Genomic DNA, 15201 nt, shown 5'->3' with positions numbered 1-15201 from the left:
GCGCCTGTAGTCCCAGCTACTCGGGAGGCTGAGGCAGGAGAATGGCGTAAACCCGGGAGGCGGAGCTTGCAGTGAGCTGAGATCCGGCCACTGCACTCCAGCCTGGGCGGCAGAGCGAGACTCCGTCTCAAAAAAAAAAAAAAAAAAAAAAAAAAAGTAAAAAGACCTTATTTGAATTTGGCTTGTGCCATCTGACAGTTTCAGGGGCTTTTCTGAATTTGATTTTTTTTTTTTTTTTCCTGAGACAGAGTGTCACATCCCAGGCTGGATAGAGTGCAGGGTGGCGATCTTGGCTCACTGTAACTGCTGCCATCCAGGCTCAAGTGATTCACATGCTTCAGCCTCCCGTATAGCTGGAATTACAGGCACACGTCACCTCGCCCAGCTAATTTTTGTATTTTTAGTAGAGATGGGGTTTCACCATGTTGGCCAGGCTGGTCTTGAACTCCTAACCTTGAGTGATCTGCCCACCTCGGCCTCCCAGAGTGCCAGGATTACAGGTGTGAGCCACCGCACCTGGCCTGATTTTTTTGTTTTCTCTGGATGGTGTGCCGAAATATTTAACTGTGGTAGGAAGCGCAGTGAGAAGCAACCTCATGTATTCTATTTTTTTTTTTTTTTGAGACGGAGTCTTGCTGTGTTGCCCAGGCTGGAGTGTACTGGCGCAATCTCGGCTCATTGCAAGCTGTGCCTCCTGGGTTCACGCCATTCTCCTGCCTCAGCCTCCCGAGTAGCTGGGACTTCAGGCGCCTGCCACCACGCCCAGCTAATTTTATGTGTTTTTAGTAAAGACAAGGTTTCACTGTGTTAGCCAGGATGGTCTCGATCTCCTGACCTCGTGATCTACCCACCTCGGCCTCCCAAAGTGCTGGGATTACAGGCGTGAGCCACCGCGCCCGGCCAACCTCATGTATTCTTTAACTGATCTCTCATTCCTATTGGTAAAAAACGTCAGGTTACTTGGGTGCAGTAGCTCACACCTGTCATCCTAGCTACTTGGTAGGCTGAGGCAGGAGGTTCACTTGAGCCCAGGATTTTGAGGTACAGTGAGCTGTAATTAGGCCAGTGTACTCCAGCCTGGACGACAGAGTGAAACCCTGTCTCTAAAAGAAACCAACAGAAACAAGCAAATAACATTGTCAGGAGTCTAAGGCATGTTCTTAGGTGGTGATGGGAACATTGGATAAATGGGCAAAGGGACATCAGAGCTGGTAGTGTAAGGAGCGAACTAGCACTGCCAGGGAATCCACATGTGGCCGGGTAGGCTAGGGATGGAAGGGTGTCAGTGACACTGGCCTTCATTTGGTACATTTGAAGAGGAGAGCAATTGAAACTCTTTCATTGCATGCTGATGCATTGTCGCATTTGCTGCACTTACCCTCTCACCCACCTCCCATCCTCATGCCCTGACCCCCACTCCCAACAATAGCATCTGCAAGATGGGTCGCTTCCCTGCACATGCCCTCAGGCCCCTGACCCCCTGTGCTGGATGTTTTCTGAAAACCAGCGGTCCCTCTTTCATGCATGTGTGTGTGCAGTACCTGAAGCCTCCCTGTGTCATTTACCCGCCCCTGGCTTTGAGAGGCCACATCTTAAGGATGGTCTTTTCTTAGAGCCTTGGTTGTCTCCTGGTCACTTGGCTTCCAGCTCTGAGGTGCCCGAGAACCAAAGTTATGTGCATTCCTCAAGCTTTGGGAGAATGCTCAGATTATCTGGCTTACTGCTCCTCGGAGGGGTAGAGGGGTTGCGGTATTGTGGTGCACCTACTAATTGTGTATTTTGTGTCCCAGTATTTGGGCTAAATACTCTAATGGAGATTGTTACTGAAGCCGGCCCCGGGAGTGGTGAAGGTGGGTCTTGCCTGTGAGCTGTGCATGATCTTTTTTTTTTTTCTCTAGCATCTTCTGTGCCTGCCCGAGGGCCATCCTTCTCATGGAGCTAGCAGCATCACATGAGTGACCTGCTTGCCCCGTTCCCCGTGACGCCCATGCTTGCCCATGGGGCGTGCTGCTGGTGCATGTGGAGTGGCCTGAGTCTCCATCCCCACCTCCTCCACATTGCCATGGCTGGTTTCTACCTACGTATGATGCCTTGGTGCTACCCTCACCCAGCCCTTCTGAGGAACGGGCGTGGAACATGGCTACTCAGGGCTGTGCTGGCATGAGCTCCTGCACTATAATAGTGATGTCTCTCATTCCTGCCTCCCCTGCCACAGGAAACAGGAGGGCGTTAGTGGATCAGAAGTCATCTGTCATTAAACACAGCCCAACAGTGAAAAGAGAACCTCCATCACCCCAGGGTCGATCCAGCAATTCTAGGTAATAAATGGTAGAGCTGTTTTAAAAGTTCTCAGGTAGAGGTGGGGTGGTTCCTCTGCAGAACTTTAGGGATAGAGTGGGAGAGAAGCTCTCAATGGGGTAGATGTAATCAATTTCTTGCCAGCACTTCTCATTCTGGCTTGATCTCCATGCAATTGAAAGCTTACAGTGTTGAGCGGAGTGAATCAGCAGTGGTGGGTATTTGGGCAAATCAGGTTCTCCGGAGAGTTGGGGGATGTGGTGGACTTGGACATTCGGAGATGTGGCTTTGTGTTTTACCCCTGGAGGCAGGCATCTAGTCTGGGTGAAAGGTGGGGGGTGCTCCGCAAAGGAGCTGGTGACCACAGAAGCGGTGTGTGGACCCTGTAGTGAGAACCAGCAGTTCCTGAAGGAGGTGGTACACAACGTGCTGGACGGCCAGGGAGTCGGCTGGCTCAACATGAAAAAGGTGCGCCGGCTCCTGGAGAGCGAGCAACTGCGAGTCTTTGTCCTGAGCAAGCTGAACCGTACGGTGCAGTCAGAGGACGATGCCCGGCAGGACATTATCCCGGATGTGGTCAGTGTTGGGGGTAGGGAGTCAGAGTAACTGGGGAGAGGGATGTGAATACCAAAGGCAATTTGCCAACGCTAGCCCCTGGGTTATTGTTGCAGGAGGTCAGTCGGAAGGTGTACAAGGGAATGTTAGACCTCCTCAAGTGTACAATCCTCAGCCTGGAGCAGTCCTATGCCCATGCGGGTCTGGGTGGCATGGCCAGCATCTTTGGGCTTCTGGAGATCGCCCAGACCCACTACTATAGTAAAGGTAGGGATTGTATCTGCTGGGCACCATGCCATCCCCAACTCTCCCACTTGTCTCCCAAAGAGAAAATGTATTTGTCCCCAGGACAGATTTCCAGTACCATGCTGCTTCCCATCTGGCTTTGGGGTTTTATTTTCTATGCATGTTTATACGTAGTAAGTGTTTTTTGTTATGAAAAATAAGACATCAGCTCATCTTTCCCTGAACTCCTTCATTCCACACCCTTCTGTATCCTGGTTCCTCCCACCTCATGTCTGCACCTTGATTCCTACTCATTACTTCTCTTGACCTCTTGATTTTTTTCTCTCAGAACCAGACAAGCGGAAGAGAAGTCCAACAGAAAGTGTAAATACCCCAGTTGGCAAGGATCCTGGCCTAGCTGGGCGGGGGGACCCAAAGGCTATGGCACAGCTGAGAGTTCCCCAGGTGGGACCTCGGGCACCAAGTGCCACAGGAAAGGGTCCTAAGGAACTGGACACCAGAAGTTTAAAGGAAGAAAATTTTATAGCGTCTATTGGTACGTATCAGTGTGTTTGGTGCGGTAGAGGGGTCCTGGCTTCTTAAATATCCCTTTCTCCTCAATTCATCCAGAATCCTGCCTTTCTCTGCCCCATGCTTTGCTTCCTAGAGAGAGAAGGAGACCTGTGTCCATTTCTAGTGGTGTTTCTTTGTACTTCTCTAGTCTTTATATTTCATCCGCAGCCACCCCTCACCCTGTATCTTAGAGGAAGAATGGAGGTTTTGTTTAGAGGGCCCAGTAAGGCTTACTGCAGGTGGTGTGAGCTGTACTCCTGGCCTCTCTTTTTATTTACATCTGCATTTCTTCACATAGTGGAGAGAATTCCTGGAAGTGCTCAGGAAGTTTATAGATGCATCTTTGGGCTATACAAACGACATTTGTGTCTCTGAAGCCAGTGTCCTCCCATCCAGCCATTACACTGCTCTGGAATGTGCTCCTCTGGGCCATGTCTGGCAACCCCATTTCCCTGGGTTCTGGATCTTTGAGGTATAGGTTTCCAAGTCAGTTCTTTAAATGCTTCCTCATGGACTTGATTAAAATCTTGTTTACATTTGGTGTTTCTCCATTCCCACAAAGGCAGTGCCTTAGTGAGCTTTCTGGGCATCACCTCTGTTTGGCTCACTCCCTGCTTGACCTTGAGTCATCGAGGTTGGATCTTTCTTTTTCTGGTTCTAGGTCCCTAGGCACTCTGCTTCCAGCTGATGTTTCATTGCCATGGCCATTAGCAGTTGCCATGTGCTCCCATAAATGGTGATGTGGAACTGATTCCTTTTTAGGGGAGCTACACTTTCCTAGCCAGCAGAATATTATTCTAGTAGCAGTCAACTCCTGGCTTTCTCCTGCCTCATATGATGTTCTAGAAAAAGTACTGACCTGCTAGTATGGAGGTCTGGAGTTTTAGTCCCATATCAGCCTCCAGCTAGGAATGCAATGGGCAAATAACTTCCCCTCTCAGGGTCTCTGTCTCTTCACCTGGGAAATGAGGAAATCATACGGAAATAAGGAAATCATACTAAGTACACTCTGAAGTTCCTTCGAGGAAAATAATTGCTGTGGTTGCCATTCTGTTTTCCTCTATGAGGATGCTGGTCTTGACCATTTTATGTTCTCTGTCACCTCAGCTGGAAGCATTTTTCCAGATTGCTGGTTGGTAGTACAGGCACTGGCTCTGGGGGTGAGTGGTTTCTTGAGGAGCAATGAGGAGGGGTGCTAACTGCCTGCATGAATTGGCCTCTGTCCAGTCCAGTGAATCAAACAGATTGGTGTTCATGCTTCTGAAACTCTGGCCGCTTGAGGTGTTCGTCTGTCTCATCTGGAATCTGTAAAAATTGTCCTTCCCCAGCTCATTTGGCAGAGAGTGTGGCATGGTGGGAGTTTAAATGGATCCTAAGTTACATGATCTTGATCAGGTGCTCCAGCCTCTTTAGGACCAGTTTCCTCATGCAAAAATGAAGGAGCTTTGTTAAGGGCCCTTCCAGCTCTAACATTCTGCAGGGTTTTTACTGCCACATTGGGATTGGAATTGGAAATTTGGAATCTGTTCATGAGTTTGGGTGGAGGGGTTAGATGTCTTGTTTTCTGCCCCTTCTCCCCATGAAGATATCTTTGTATCTCTTGGTTGGTAATCCAGTGCCTGAGACTGAATCGACTTGGGTGGGTGGGTTTCCATTTCATCTGTCTGACCAGCCTCTGACTCTCTGTCTTTCTCTCCTGCTTGCATTGCATCTGGGGTAGAATTGTGGAACAAGCACCAGGAAGTGAAAAAGCAAAAAGCTTTGGAAAAACAGAGTAAGGAACAAATGCCCTTTCCTGTTCCCAAGTCTCCCATACCTGCCAACTCCCCAGGCCCAGTTGGGGCAGGCTCCCTTTGTCAGCCCCACCCCAAATTTGCTCTTAGAGGGTGTTTGGAATGGCAGCAGGTAGGTAGCATGTGACTCCTAGGCGTGTGGCACGTAGGCCGCTTCTTTCCTCCTCCCCTCGTGTCAATCAGGTTATAACCAGGTGTCTACTGAATACAACTCCCCAGAACTTAGTTCTCTGTTGCTTCAGAGTTGGTGGGGAGAACGTTTGCCTATTTTAGTGCCCCCCATTGGCTGATATCTCCCTCACCTGTTAGAAGGCCTGTGGGCACAGTTGGCAGAGATGGTTGCTGTCCCTCCGTGTTGAGTCTGTAGCTGCCCAACTCTCTGGTGGCTTGCCTAGGCACGCTTTCTTGCTTTCTGTCATTCTGTCCTTCTGCCATACCATTGTGGGTGGGTGGGGGACAAGGGGGGTGGTTTTTATCTCAAACGTAGATGGAGGTAGGCAGTGCCCACCAAAACAGCTGGTGTTTCTTATCTCATTGGGCCCAACCTTTTCTACTTCCTTTAGACACATTTGTTTGGGAAGCATTAAGTGACCTGGGGACCATAAAATGGTTTCAGGTACCAGCAAAGCTCAGAGTCTGAGTGCCATGGAATGTGGTTTAGACATTTGTTTGTGGAACTTTTCTTTTTCTTTTTTTTTTTTGAAATGGAGTCTTGCTCTGTTGCCCAGGCTGGAGTGCAGTGGTACGATCTTGGCTCACTGCAACTTCTGCCTCCAGGGCTCAAGCGATTCTCGTGCTTCAACCTCTCGAGTAGCTGGGATTACAGGCATGCACCACCACGCCTGGCTAATTTTTGTATTTTTTGGTAGAGACAGGGTTTCATCATGTTGGCCAAGCTGGTCTCAAACTTCTGACTTCAGGTGATCCACCTGCCTCAGCCTCCCAAAGTGATGGGATTACAGGCGTGAGCCACCATGCCCAGCCTTGTGGAGCTTTTTTGTTTTAAGATGATTTGCTCATAATTTTCTCAGGTTGAGAAGAAGACTGGAGAACCCGTTGGGACCAGGTCTGATTTGTCTTACTTGGTTCTTAAGGCATCTGGGGACCTCTTTTTCCAGTGGGTCCTGAGTTGGGAGTAGTCCTTGGAAAGGTGACTGGGATGGGCTGAACAGGTCTGGGACCAGCCTGTGCTGCTGTCCCTCCCCCTTTACCAGCCTGCCCCTAGCCTTTGTGCACGGAGTAACAGAAGTCTTCCCCTACTCAGGGCCTGAAGTAATCAAACCTGTCTTTGACCTTGGTGAGACAGAGGAGAAAAAGTCCCAGATCAGCGCAGACAGTGGTGTGAGCCTGACGTCTAGTTCCCAGGTTTGTGACAACCTTGTTGAAAATTACGAGGATTAAATATGCTGTCTCAGAATACTTCAAGTTAAAAAAAAAACAAAACAGCCAGACGGCCGGGCACAGTGGCTCACGCCTATGATCCCAGAACTTTGAGAGGCCGAGGCGGGCAGATCACCTGAGGTTGGGAGTTCGAGACCAGCCTGACCAACATTATGAAACCCCGTCTCTATGAAAAATACAAAATTAGCCAGGCGTGGTGGCGTATACCTGTAATCCCAGCTACCTGGGAGGCTGAGGCAGGAGAATCGCTTTAATCCGGGAGGCGGAGGTTGTGGTGAGCCAAGATTGCACTATTGCACTCCAGCCTGGGTAACAAGGGTGAAACTCTGTCTCAAAAAAAAAAAAAAAAAAAAAAAAAAAAAATAGCCAGGTGCAGCAGTTCATGCCTGTAATCCCAGGACTTTGGGAGGCTGAGGCAGGTGGGTCACTTGAGGTCAGGAGTTGGAGTTCAACACCAGTCTGGCCAACGTGGTGAAACCCCGTCTCTACTAAAAATGTAAAAATTAGCCCGGTGTGGTGGTGGTCGCCTGTAATCCCAGCTACTCCGGAGACTGAGGCGGGAGAATCACTGGAACCCGGGAGGCAGAGGTTGCAGCGAGCTGAGATTGCTCCGCTGCACTCCAGCCTATGCCACAGAGTGGGACTCCGTCTCAAAAAAAGAAAAAAAAATTGACCCTCAAAACAATATAAATATCTAATGATAAGGAATTGTTAAATAAGTGTAATAGATCCATGTAATGCAATATTAGTAACCATTAAAGGTTGTGTTTTCAAAAATTTAGTGACATGGGAAAATGTTTAACAAAGCTGCATATAGTGTGATTCCAATTTTATTTTTAAAATGTATTGAGAAGAAACTGAAAGGAAATATACTAAAAACAGTGCTTAAGGTGGGAGGTGGATTTACAACTTGCTCTTATTTCCTTATTCTTTCATGTATTTTCTACAGTGAGCATGTACTTTTTTAATGCATTGTTTTTTGTTTCTTGTTTTTGAGACAGGGTCTCACTCTGTCGCTTGGGCTGGAGGGCAGTGGTGTGCTCTCAGCTCACTGCAGCCTCAACCTCCTGGGCCCAAGTGATGCTCCCACCTCAGCATCCTGAGTAGCTGGGACCACAGGCGCCCACCACCATGCCTGGCTAAGTTTGTGTATTTTTTTGTAGAGATAGGGTTTCACCATGTTGCCCAGGCTGGTCTCCAACTCCGGGGCTCAAATGCTCCTCCCACCTCAGCCTCCCAAAGTGCCAGGACTACAGGCGTGAGCCTCTGCCAGGCCTATTTCTTTTTTTTATTATATAAGTTGTACATATTTTATATTCCGGAAACAAAAGTTGCTCGTGACTTCTCTAGGGATGATAACAGAAGGGTGGGGATGGGCAGAAAGAAGGTACAGTATTTCTGTGGGAAACTAAGAGGAGATTGGACACCTCCCCTAATGTTCCTGTGTCTTGTTTCAGAGGACTGATCAAGACTCTGTCATCAGCGTGAGTCCAGCTGTTATGATCCGCAGCTCAAGTCAGGATTCTGAAGTTAGCACCGTGGTAGGGGAACACCACACTGGCATCTTGGTGGGTGGGGTGTGGATTTCCCCTTTGGAAAAGGGCGCTACTTTCTCTTTGGAGGCTGCTCTGAGTCTCAGGTCAGCATGGTTCTCATGGTGGAGAGGTTTAGCATCATAAGTGTGTGTACACGAGATTTCACCCAGAGCTTCTCATCTTATAAAGAAGGTACTTCCAGAGGCTGTCTGACACACCTTTGAAATTGAATATTTTTTTATGGTGGCAGGGAGCTCTAACAGCTTGGCATTTCTGGGGCCCATCCCTGGGGACTATCTCTTACTACCTTTTTTCTTTTACAGGTGAGTAATAGCTCTGGAGAGACTCTTGGAGCTGACAGTGACTTGAGCAGCAATGCAGGTGACGGACCAGGTGGCGAGGGCAGTGTTCACCTGGCAAGCTCTCGGGGCACTTTGTCTGATAGTGAAATTGAGACCAACTCTGCTACAAGCACCATCTTTGTAAGCTTTGTTTGCCAACAAAAGAAGACCATTTCTTTAATGGGGGAGGGAAGCAGGCTAGAAAAGAATGAAAGTTAAGAGACACTAAAGAGGTGAAGGTTAAATAAGGAAGAGGTAATCCTCATATATTTGGCTGTAAGGAAAACATTTCTTAAGGCTTTTTTCAGTCGTTTGACTTACGATCTGGGACTTTTAGAACCCTCTCCTGAATCACTGATGAGTTATGCTCCTTGCCCAGTCAGATAAGGGCTTCGAATCCTATGTAGTATTAATCCCCAGGTCTAACACAGGCAAAGTGATGCCTTTGTGGTATTTGTCAGGACAATCACAGCTCTCATTTAGTACCAGTCTGTTTCTATGGAGTATCCAGTTTTATTTTGGTCTCTGCTCTATTTATATAGCATCTTAAAATAGCATTCTATTTTAGTATATTACTAACAGTTATTTGAAGTTTTCATTCATTAATAAACATCCATGAAGTGATTTACTAAGTGCCAGATTTTGCGCTAAAGAAACAGGGATGAAAAAGGCATAATTTTTACTCAAGAAGTTTGTGATTCACTATATTGCTGTGACTAGTCTCTTCTAATAGGTGAGGGGAACAATGCCTTAGGAAAAAAGAACTTCCCTAGATCACACAGTAAGCCTGTAATCAGCTGGAAGGAGATGAATTCTTTTTAGTCCTTGCCTTAGACATCTGGGTTTTTTGTTTGTTTGTTTGTTTGTTTTACACAGGGTCTCACTCTGTTGCCCAGGCTGGAGTGTAGTGGCACAATCACCGCTCACTGCAGCCTTAACCTCCCAGGCTCAAGTGGTCCTCCCACCTCAGCCTCCCAAGTAGCTGGGACTACAGGCATACACCACCATGCCTGGCTAATTTTTTTAGTTTTTTGTAGAAATTGGATTCCCCTCTGTTGTCTAGGCCAGTCTCAAACTCCTGGGTTAAGTGAGCCTCCTGCCTTGGCCTCTCAAAGTGGCATGAGCCACTGTGCCCAGCCTCTGCTTTTTAATGTATATGTGCCTCTATAGGCTGTTAAAACACTGATAGACTTGCCACTTTATTAAACGGAGATGAGAATGGATGTGCTCTATAAGAACTTATAGGCATAGGTCCTTATCTTTGGCCCGTGGGGTGAAAGGAAGAAAAATTTAAATGAAACCAGCTATTTAAGACTGGTAATCATGCCCACTCGCAGAGCCTTCTGTATGTGTTTTTAATAGATTCAGTGACCTCCCAGAGTGAAGATTGGGAATAGGATTGAGAGGCTATTCAAGTTAATGGGCCTTAACTCTCTCTGAGTCTGAACAGACTGGTTGGTTGATTGAATGATTAATTGATTTTTCTTTTGTGCTGACAGTTTATTAGGGGTTTTCTTTTCTTTCTTTCTTCTTCTTTTTTTTTTTTTTTTTTTTTTTGAGATGAAGTCTCGCTCTGTCGCCCAGGCTGGAGTGCAGTGGTGTAGTCTCAGCTCACTGCAAGCTCCGCCTCCTGGGTTCATGGCATTCTCCTGCCTCAGCCTCCCAAGTAGCTGTTACTACAGGTGCCCGCCACCACACCCAGCTAATTTCTTGTATTTTTAGTAGAGACAAGGTTTCACCGTGTTAGCCATGATGGTCTCGATCCCCTGACCTCGTGATCCTCCCGCCTCAGCCTCCCAAAGTGCTGGGATTACAGGTGTGAGCCACCGCGCCCGGCCAGGGATTTTCAATAATGTTTTCTTTTCATATTAGTTCAACCTTCACCCCAAAATCTAACCATGGATCGTAAAAGTTAAGTTGACAACAGGTCTAGCCTGCTATACTTCCTGTTTACCTTTAGATGCTTTTCAAGCCAATAGAGGTTACATTTGTGGTGGAAGGAGCCAGAGTAATAGGAAAATTACTTCTCGGCCGGGCGCGGTGGCTCACGCCTGTAATCCCAGCACTTTGGGAGGCCGAGACGGGCGGATCACGAGGTCAGGAGATCGAGACCATCCTGGCTAACACGGTGAAACCCCGTCTCTACTAAAAAAAAATACAAAAAACTAGCCAGGCGAGGTGGCGGGCGCCTATAGTCCCAGCTACTCGGGAGGCTGAGGCAGGAGAATGGCGTGAACCCGGGAGGCGGAGCTTGCAGTGAGCTGAGATCCGGCCACCGCACTCCAGCCTGGGTGACAGAGCGAGACTCCGTCTCAAAAAAAAAAAAAAAAAAAGAAAATTACTTCTCTTCGCTTCAAAGAAAATCCTCCACCTTGAGTGTCTTCTGAACTTTTCACCGTAAGACATCTCAGTGCTTGCTGTACCCTTCAGCCGCATAGCTGTGAGGATAGCAACCATCAGTTTCTCATAAATGGAAGCGGCAGTGAGAACTGTCTACAGCAGTTTGGCTTCAAGGCCTTTGTAGAGGCCCATTATTCCAAAACACCTGTTAGCCATTTGTGTGTCTTTTTTTAAGAGAGATCTGTTCAGCTCATTTGCCCATTTTTTAATAGATTGTGTTTTTTTGCTGTTGAGTTCTTTCTTGTATATTCTAGATATTAATCTCTTGTCAGATGAATAGTTCGTAAATATTTTCTTCCATTCTGCAGACTGTCTCTTCACTCAGTTCATCATGTCCTTTGTTGTGCAGAAGCTTTTTAGTTTAATATAATCCTGTTTGTCTACTTTTGCTTTTGTTGCCTGTGCTTTTGAGGTCTCCATAAACTTCTTGCCCAGACCAATGTCCTGAAGCATTTCTGCTACGTTTTCTTCTAGTAGTTTTATAGTTTTGGGTCTTATATTTAAGTCTTCAATCCATTTTGGGTTGATTTTTGTATATGGTGAGAGGTAGGTGTCTAGTTTTATTTTTCTGAATAATGGATATCAGGTTTTCCGAGCACCATTTATTGAAGAGACTGTCCCTACCCCTGGTGAATATTCTTGGTTCCTTTGTCAAAAAACAGTTGGCTATAAATATATGGATTTCTTTCTGGGTTCTCTATTCTGTTCCATTGGTCTATGGGTCTGTTTTTTATGCCAGTAGCATGCAGTTATGGTTACTGTAGCTTTCTCTTATATTTTGAAGTCTAGTAGTGTGATACCTTTTTGCCCAGTATTGTTTTGGCTATCTGGGGTCTTTTGTGGTTCCATATGAATTTTAGGATTGTTTTTTCTATCTCTGTGAAGAATACCATTGGTGGCCGGGCGCGGTGGCTCACGCCTGTAATCCCAGCACTTTGGGAGGCCGAGACGGGCGGATCACGAGGTCAGGAGATCGAGACCATCCTGGCTAACACGGTGAAACCCCGTCTCTACTAAAATACAAAGAAACTAGCTGGGCGTGGTGGCGGGCGCCTGTAGTCCCAGCTACTCGGGAGGCTGAGGCAGGAGAATGGCGTGAACCCGGGAGGTGGAGCTTGCAGTGAGCCGAGATCGCACCACTGCACTCCAGTCTGGGCGACAGAGTGAGACTCCGTCTCAAAAAAAAAAAAATACAAAGAATACCATTGGTATTTTGGTAGGAATTGCCTTGAATCTGTAGATCACTTTTGGTAGTATGGTCATTTTCACAATATTCTTCCAATCCATGAACATGGTGTATGTATCTTTACATCTTTTCCCTAAACTCGTTCTTACATCAGTGTTTTCTATTTTTCCTCATGGAGATCTTTTACCTCCTTCATTGAATTTATTCGTAGGGCATTAATTTTTTATTTATTTATTTATTTTTTTGAGATGGTGTCTCGCTCTGTTGCCCAGGCTGGAGTGCAGTGGTGTGATCTCGGCTCACTGCAAGCTCCGCCTCCTGGGTTCACGCCATTCTCCTGCCTCAGCCTCCCGAGTAGCTGGGACTACAGGCGCACGCCACCATGCCCGGCTAATTTTTTTGTATTTTTTTAGTAGAGATGGAGTTTCACCGTGTTAGCCAGGATGGTCTCGATCTCCTGACCTCGTGATCTGCCCACCTTGGCCTCCTAAAGTGCTGGGATTACAGGCGTGAGCCACCGCGCCCGGCCTCTGCTGTTTTATTGTTGGTGTATAGACACACTACTGATTTTTATATGTTGATTTTATATCCTGCAACTTTATTGAATTCACTTATTAGTTCTGAGTTTTCTAGTGGAGATTTTAGGGCTTTCTTTTTTCTTTTTCTTTTTTTTTTTTTTTTTAAGATAGAACCAGGCTGGAGTAGTGCAGTGGTGCAATATCGGTTCACTGCAGCCTCCACCTACTGGGCTCAAGCAGTCCTTCCATCTCAGTCTCTCGAGTAGCGGGGACTACAGGCATGTGCCACCATGCCCAGCTGATTTTTGTGTTTGTAGAGACAAGGTGTTCCCATGTTGCCCAGGCTGGTCTGGAACTCCTGGGCTCAAGCGATCCACCTGCCTTGGCCACCCAAAGTGCTGGGATTAACAGGTGTGAACCACAATACCCAGCCCGCTTTGAGGGACAGTTTGACTTCCTTCTGTCCAATTTGGATGCCCTTTCTTTCTCTGGCCTAATTGCTTTGATTAGCACTTCCAGTTGAATAAAAGTGGTGGAATTAGACATCCTTGTCTTGTTACAGATCGTAGAGGAAAAGTTTTCATCTTTTCCCCATTTAGTATGATGTTGGTTGTGGGTTTGTCATATGTGACTTTTATTGTTTTGAGGTATGTTCGCTCTGTACCTAACTTGTTGAGAGGTTTTATCATGAAGGGATGTTGACTTTTATTGAATACTTTTGTATTTGGTATTAGTTTTTCTTTTTTTTTTTTTTTTTTTTTTTTTTTGAGACGGAGTCTCGCTCTGTCGCCCAGGCTGGAGTGCAGTGGCCGGATCTCAGCTCACTGCAAGCTCCGCCTCCCGGGTTCACGCCATTCTCCTGCCTCAGCCTCCCAAGTAGCTGGGACTACAGGCGCCCGCCACCTCGCCCGGCTAGTTTTTTGTATTTTTTAGTAGAGACGGGGTTTCACCATGTTAGCCAGGATGGTCTCTATCTCCTGACCTCGTGATCCACCCGTCTCCGCCTCCCAAAGTGCTGGGATTACAGGCTTGAGCCACCGCGCCCGGCCTAGTTTTTCTTTAAATGTTTTTAGAATTCTGCATTGAAGCTATTGGGTCCTGAGCCTTTCTCTTCTTTCTTTCTTTTTTTTTTTTTTTGAGACGGAGTCTTGCTCTGTTGCCCAGGCTAGAGTGCAGTTGTGCGATCTCAGCTCACTGCTACCTCCACCTCCCGGGTTCAAGCAGTTCTCCTGCTTCAGCCTCCCAAGTAGCTGGGATTAAAGGCGCCCACGACCACACCTGGCTAATTTTTGTATTTTTAGTAGAGACGAGGTTTCGCCATGTTGTCCAGGGTGGTCTCGAACTCCTGACCTCAAGTGATCTGCCCCCCTCGGCCTCCCAAAGTGCTGGGATTACAGGCGTGTGCTCCACTGCGCCCAACTCTTTTTTTGAGACAGAGTCTTGCTCTGTTGCTCAGGCTGGAGTGCAGTGGTGTGATGTTGGCTCACTGCAACTTCTGCCTCTCAGGTTCAAGCAATTCTCATACCTCAGCCTCTCGAGTAGCTGGGATTACAGGTATTCACCACCATGCCTGGCTAATTTTTGTATTTTTAATAGAGACAGGGTTTCATCATGTTGGCCAGTCTGGTCTCGAGCTACAGGCCTCAAGTGATCTGCCTGCCTGAGCCTCCCAAAGTGCTGGGATTACAGGCATTAACCATCGTGCTCTGTGATGGGAAGCTTTTTATTACAGATTCAATCTCATTACTTGTAATTGGACCGTTCAGGTTGCTATTTCTTGGTTAAATCTTGGTAGATTGTTTATGTCTAAGAATGTATCCATTTCTAATTTGTTGGCATGTAGTTATAGTCCCTTGTTATTTGTTGTTTTTCTGTGATGGCAATTGTAATGTTTCCTTTTTTGTTTTTGGTGTTTTTTTGGCGGGAGTCTCTCTCTCTCTCTCTCTCTCTTTCTTTCTCTCTCTCTCTTTCTCTCTCTCTCTCTCTTTTGGTTAGTCTAGCTCTAATGGTTTGTGGATTTTGTTTCTCTTTACGAAAATGAACTTTTCATTTTGTTGATTATTTATTTATTTATTTTGAGACAGAGTTTTGCTCTTGTTGCCCAGGCTGGAGTGCAATGGTGCATTCTTGGCCCACTGCAACCTCCACCTCCTGGGTTCAGGTGATTCTTCTGTCTCAGCCTCCCAAGTAGCTGAGATTACAGGTGCCGACCGCCACACCCGGCTTTTTTTTTTTTTTTTGTATTTTTACTAGAGATGGGGTTTCGCCATGTTGGCCAGGCTGCTCTCGAACTCCTGGCCTCAGGTGATCCACCTGTCTCAGCCTCCCAAAGTGTTGGGATTATAAGCGTGAGCCACCATGCCTGGCCTATATTTT

General features: G+C 47.0%; 2 protein-coding genes across 51 annotated transcripts in view; one reads left to right on the top strand and one right to left on the bottom strand.

Moving 5' to 3' along the window:
- ACP2 (acid phosphatase 2, lysosomal) overlaps positions 1–15201 on the bottom strand; it is a 114737-nt gene that overhangs the window by 49631 nt on the left and 49905 nt on the right. The gene's annotated exons all lie outside the window — the stretch shown is intronic.
- MADD (MAP kinase activating death domain) overlaps positions 1–15201 on the top strand; it is a 56980-nt gene that overhangs the window by 19022 nt on the left and 22757 nt on the right. For 8 of the 50 annotated variants that reach the window (XM_050759120.1, XM_050759112.1, XM_050759102.1 and 5 more), the window contains exons 16-22: positions 2216–2318; positions 2688–2874; positions 2970–3120; positions 3428–3634; positions 6709–6809; positions 8303–8374; positions 8704–8862. In XM_050759120.1, the coding sequence (XP_050615077.1) occupies positions 2216–2318; positions 2688–2874; positions 2970–3120; positions 3428–3634; positions 6709–6809; positions 8303–8374; positions 8704–8862 (980 nt within the window). Of the gene's footprint in view, positions 1–1790; positions 1851–2215; positions 2319–2687; positions 2875–2969; positions 3121–3427; positions 3635–5371; positions 5426–6708; positions 6810–8302; positions 8387–8703; positions 8863–15201 lie in introns of all 50 variants that reach the window. The other 42 variants (XM_050759117.1, XM_050759110.1, XM_050759098.1 and 39 more) reach the window with 11 other exon arrangements.

This window comes from Macaca thibetana, chromosome 14 (genome assembly GCF_024542745.1).
Source record: "Macaca thibetana thibetana isolate TM-01 chromosome 14, ASM2454274v1, whole genome shotgun sequence".
Classification (NCBI taxonomy): Eukaryota; Metazoa; Chordata; class Mammalia; order Primates; family Cercopithecidae; genus Macaca; species Macaca thibetana.
The sequence above is the reverse complement of the archived record's forward strand: the minus strand, read 5'-3'. Positions and strand labels throughout refer to the sequence as shown.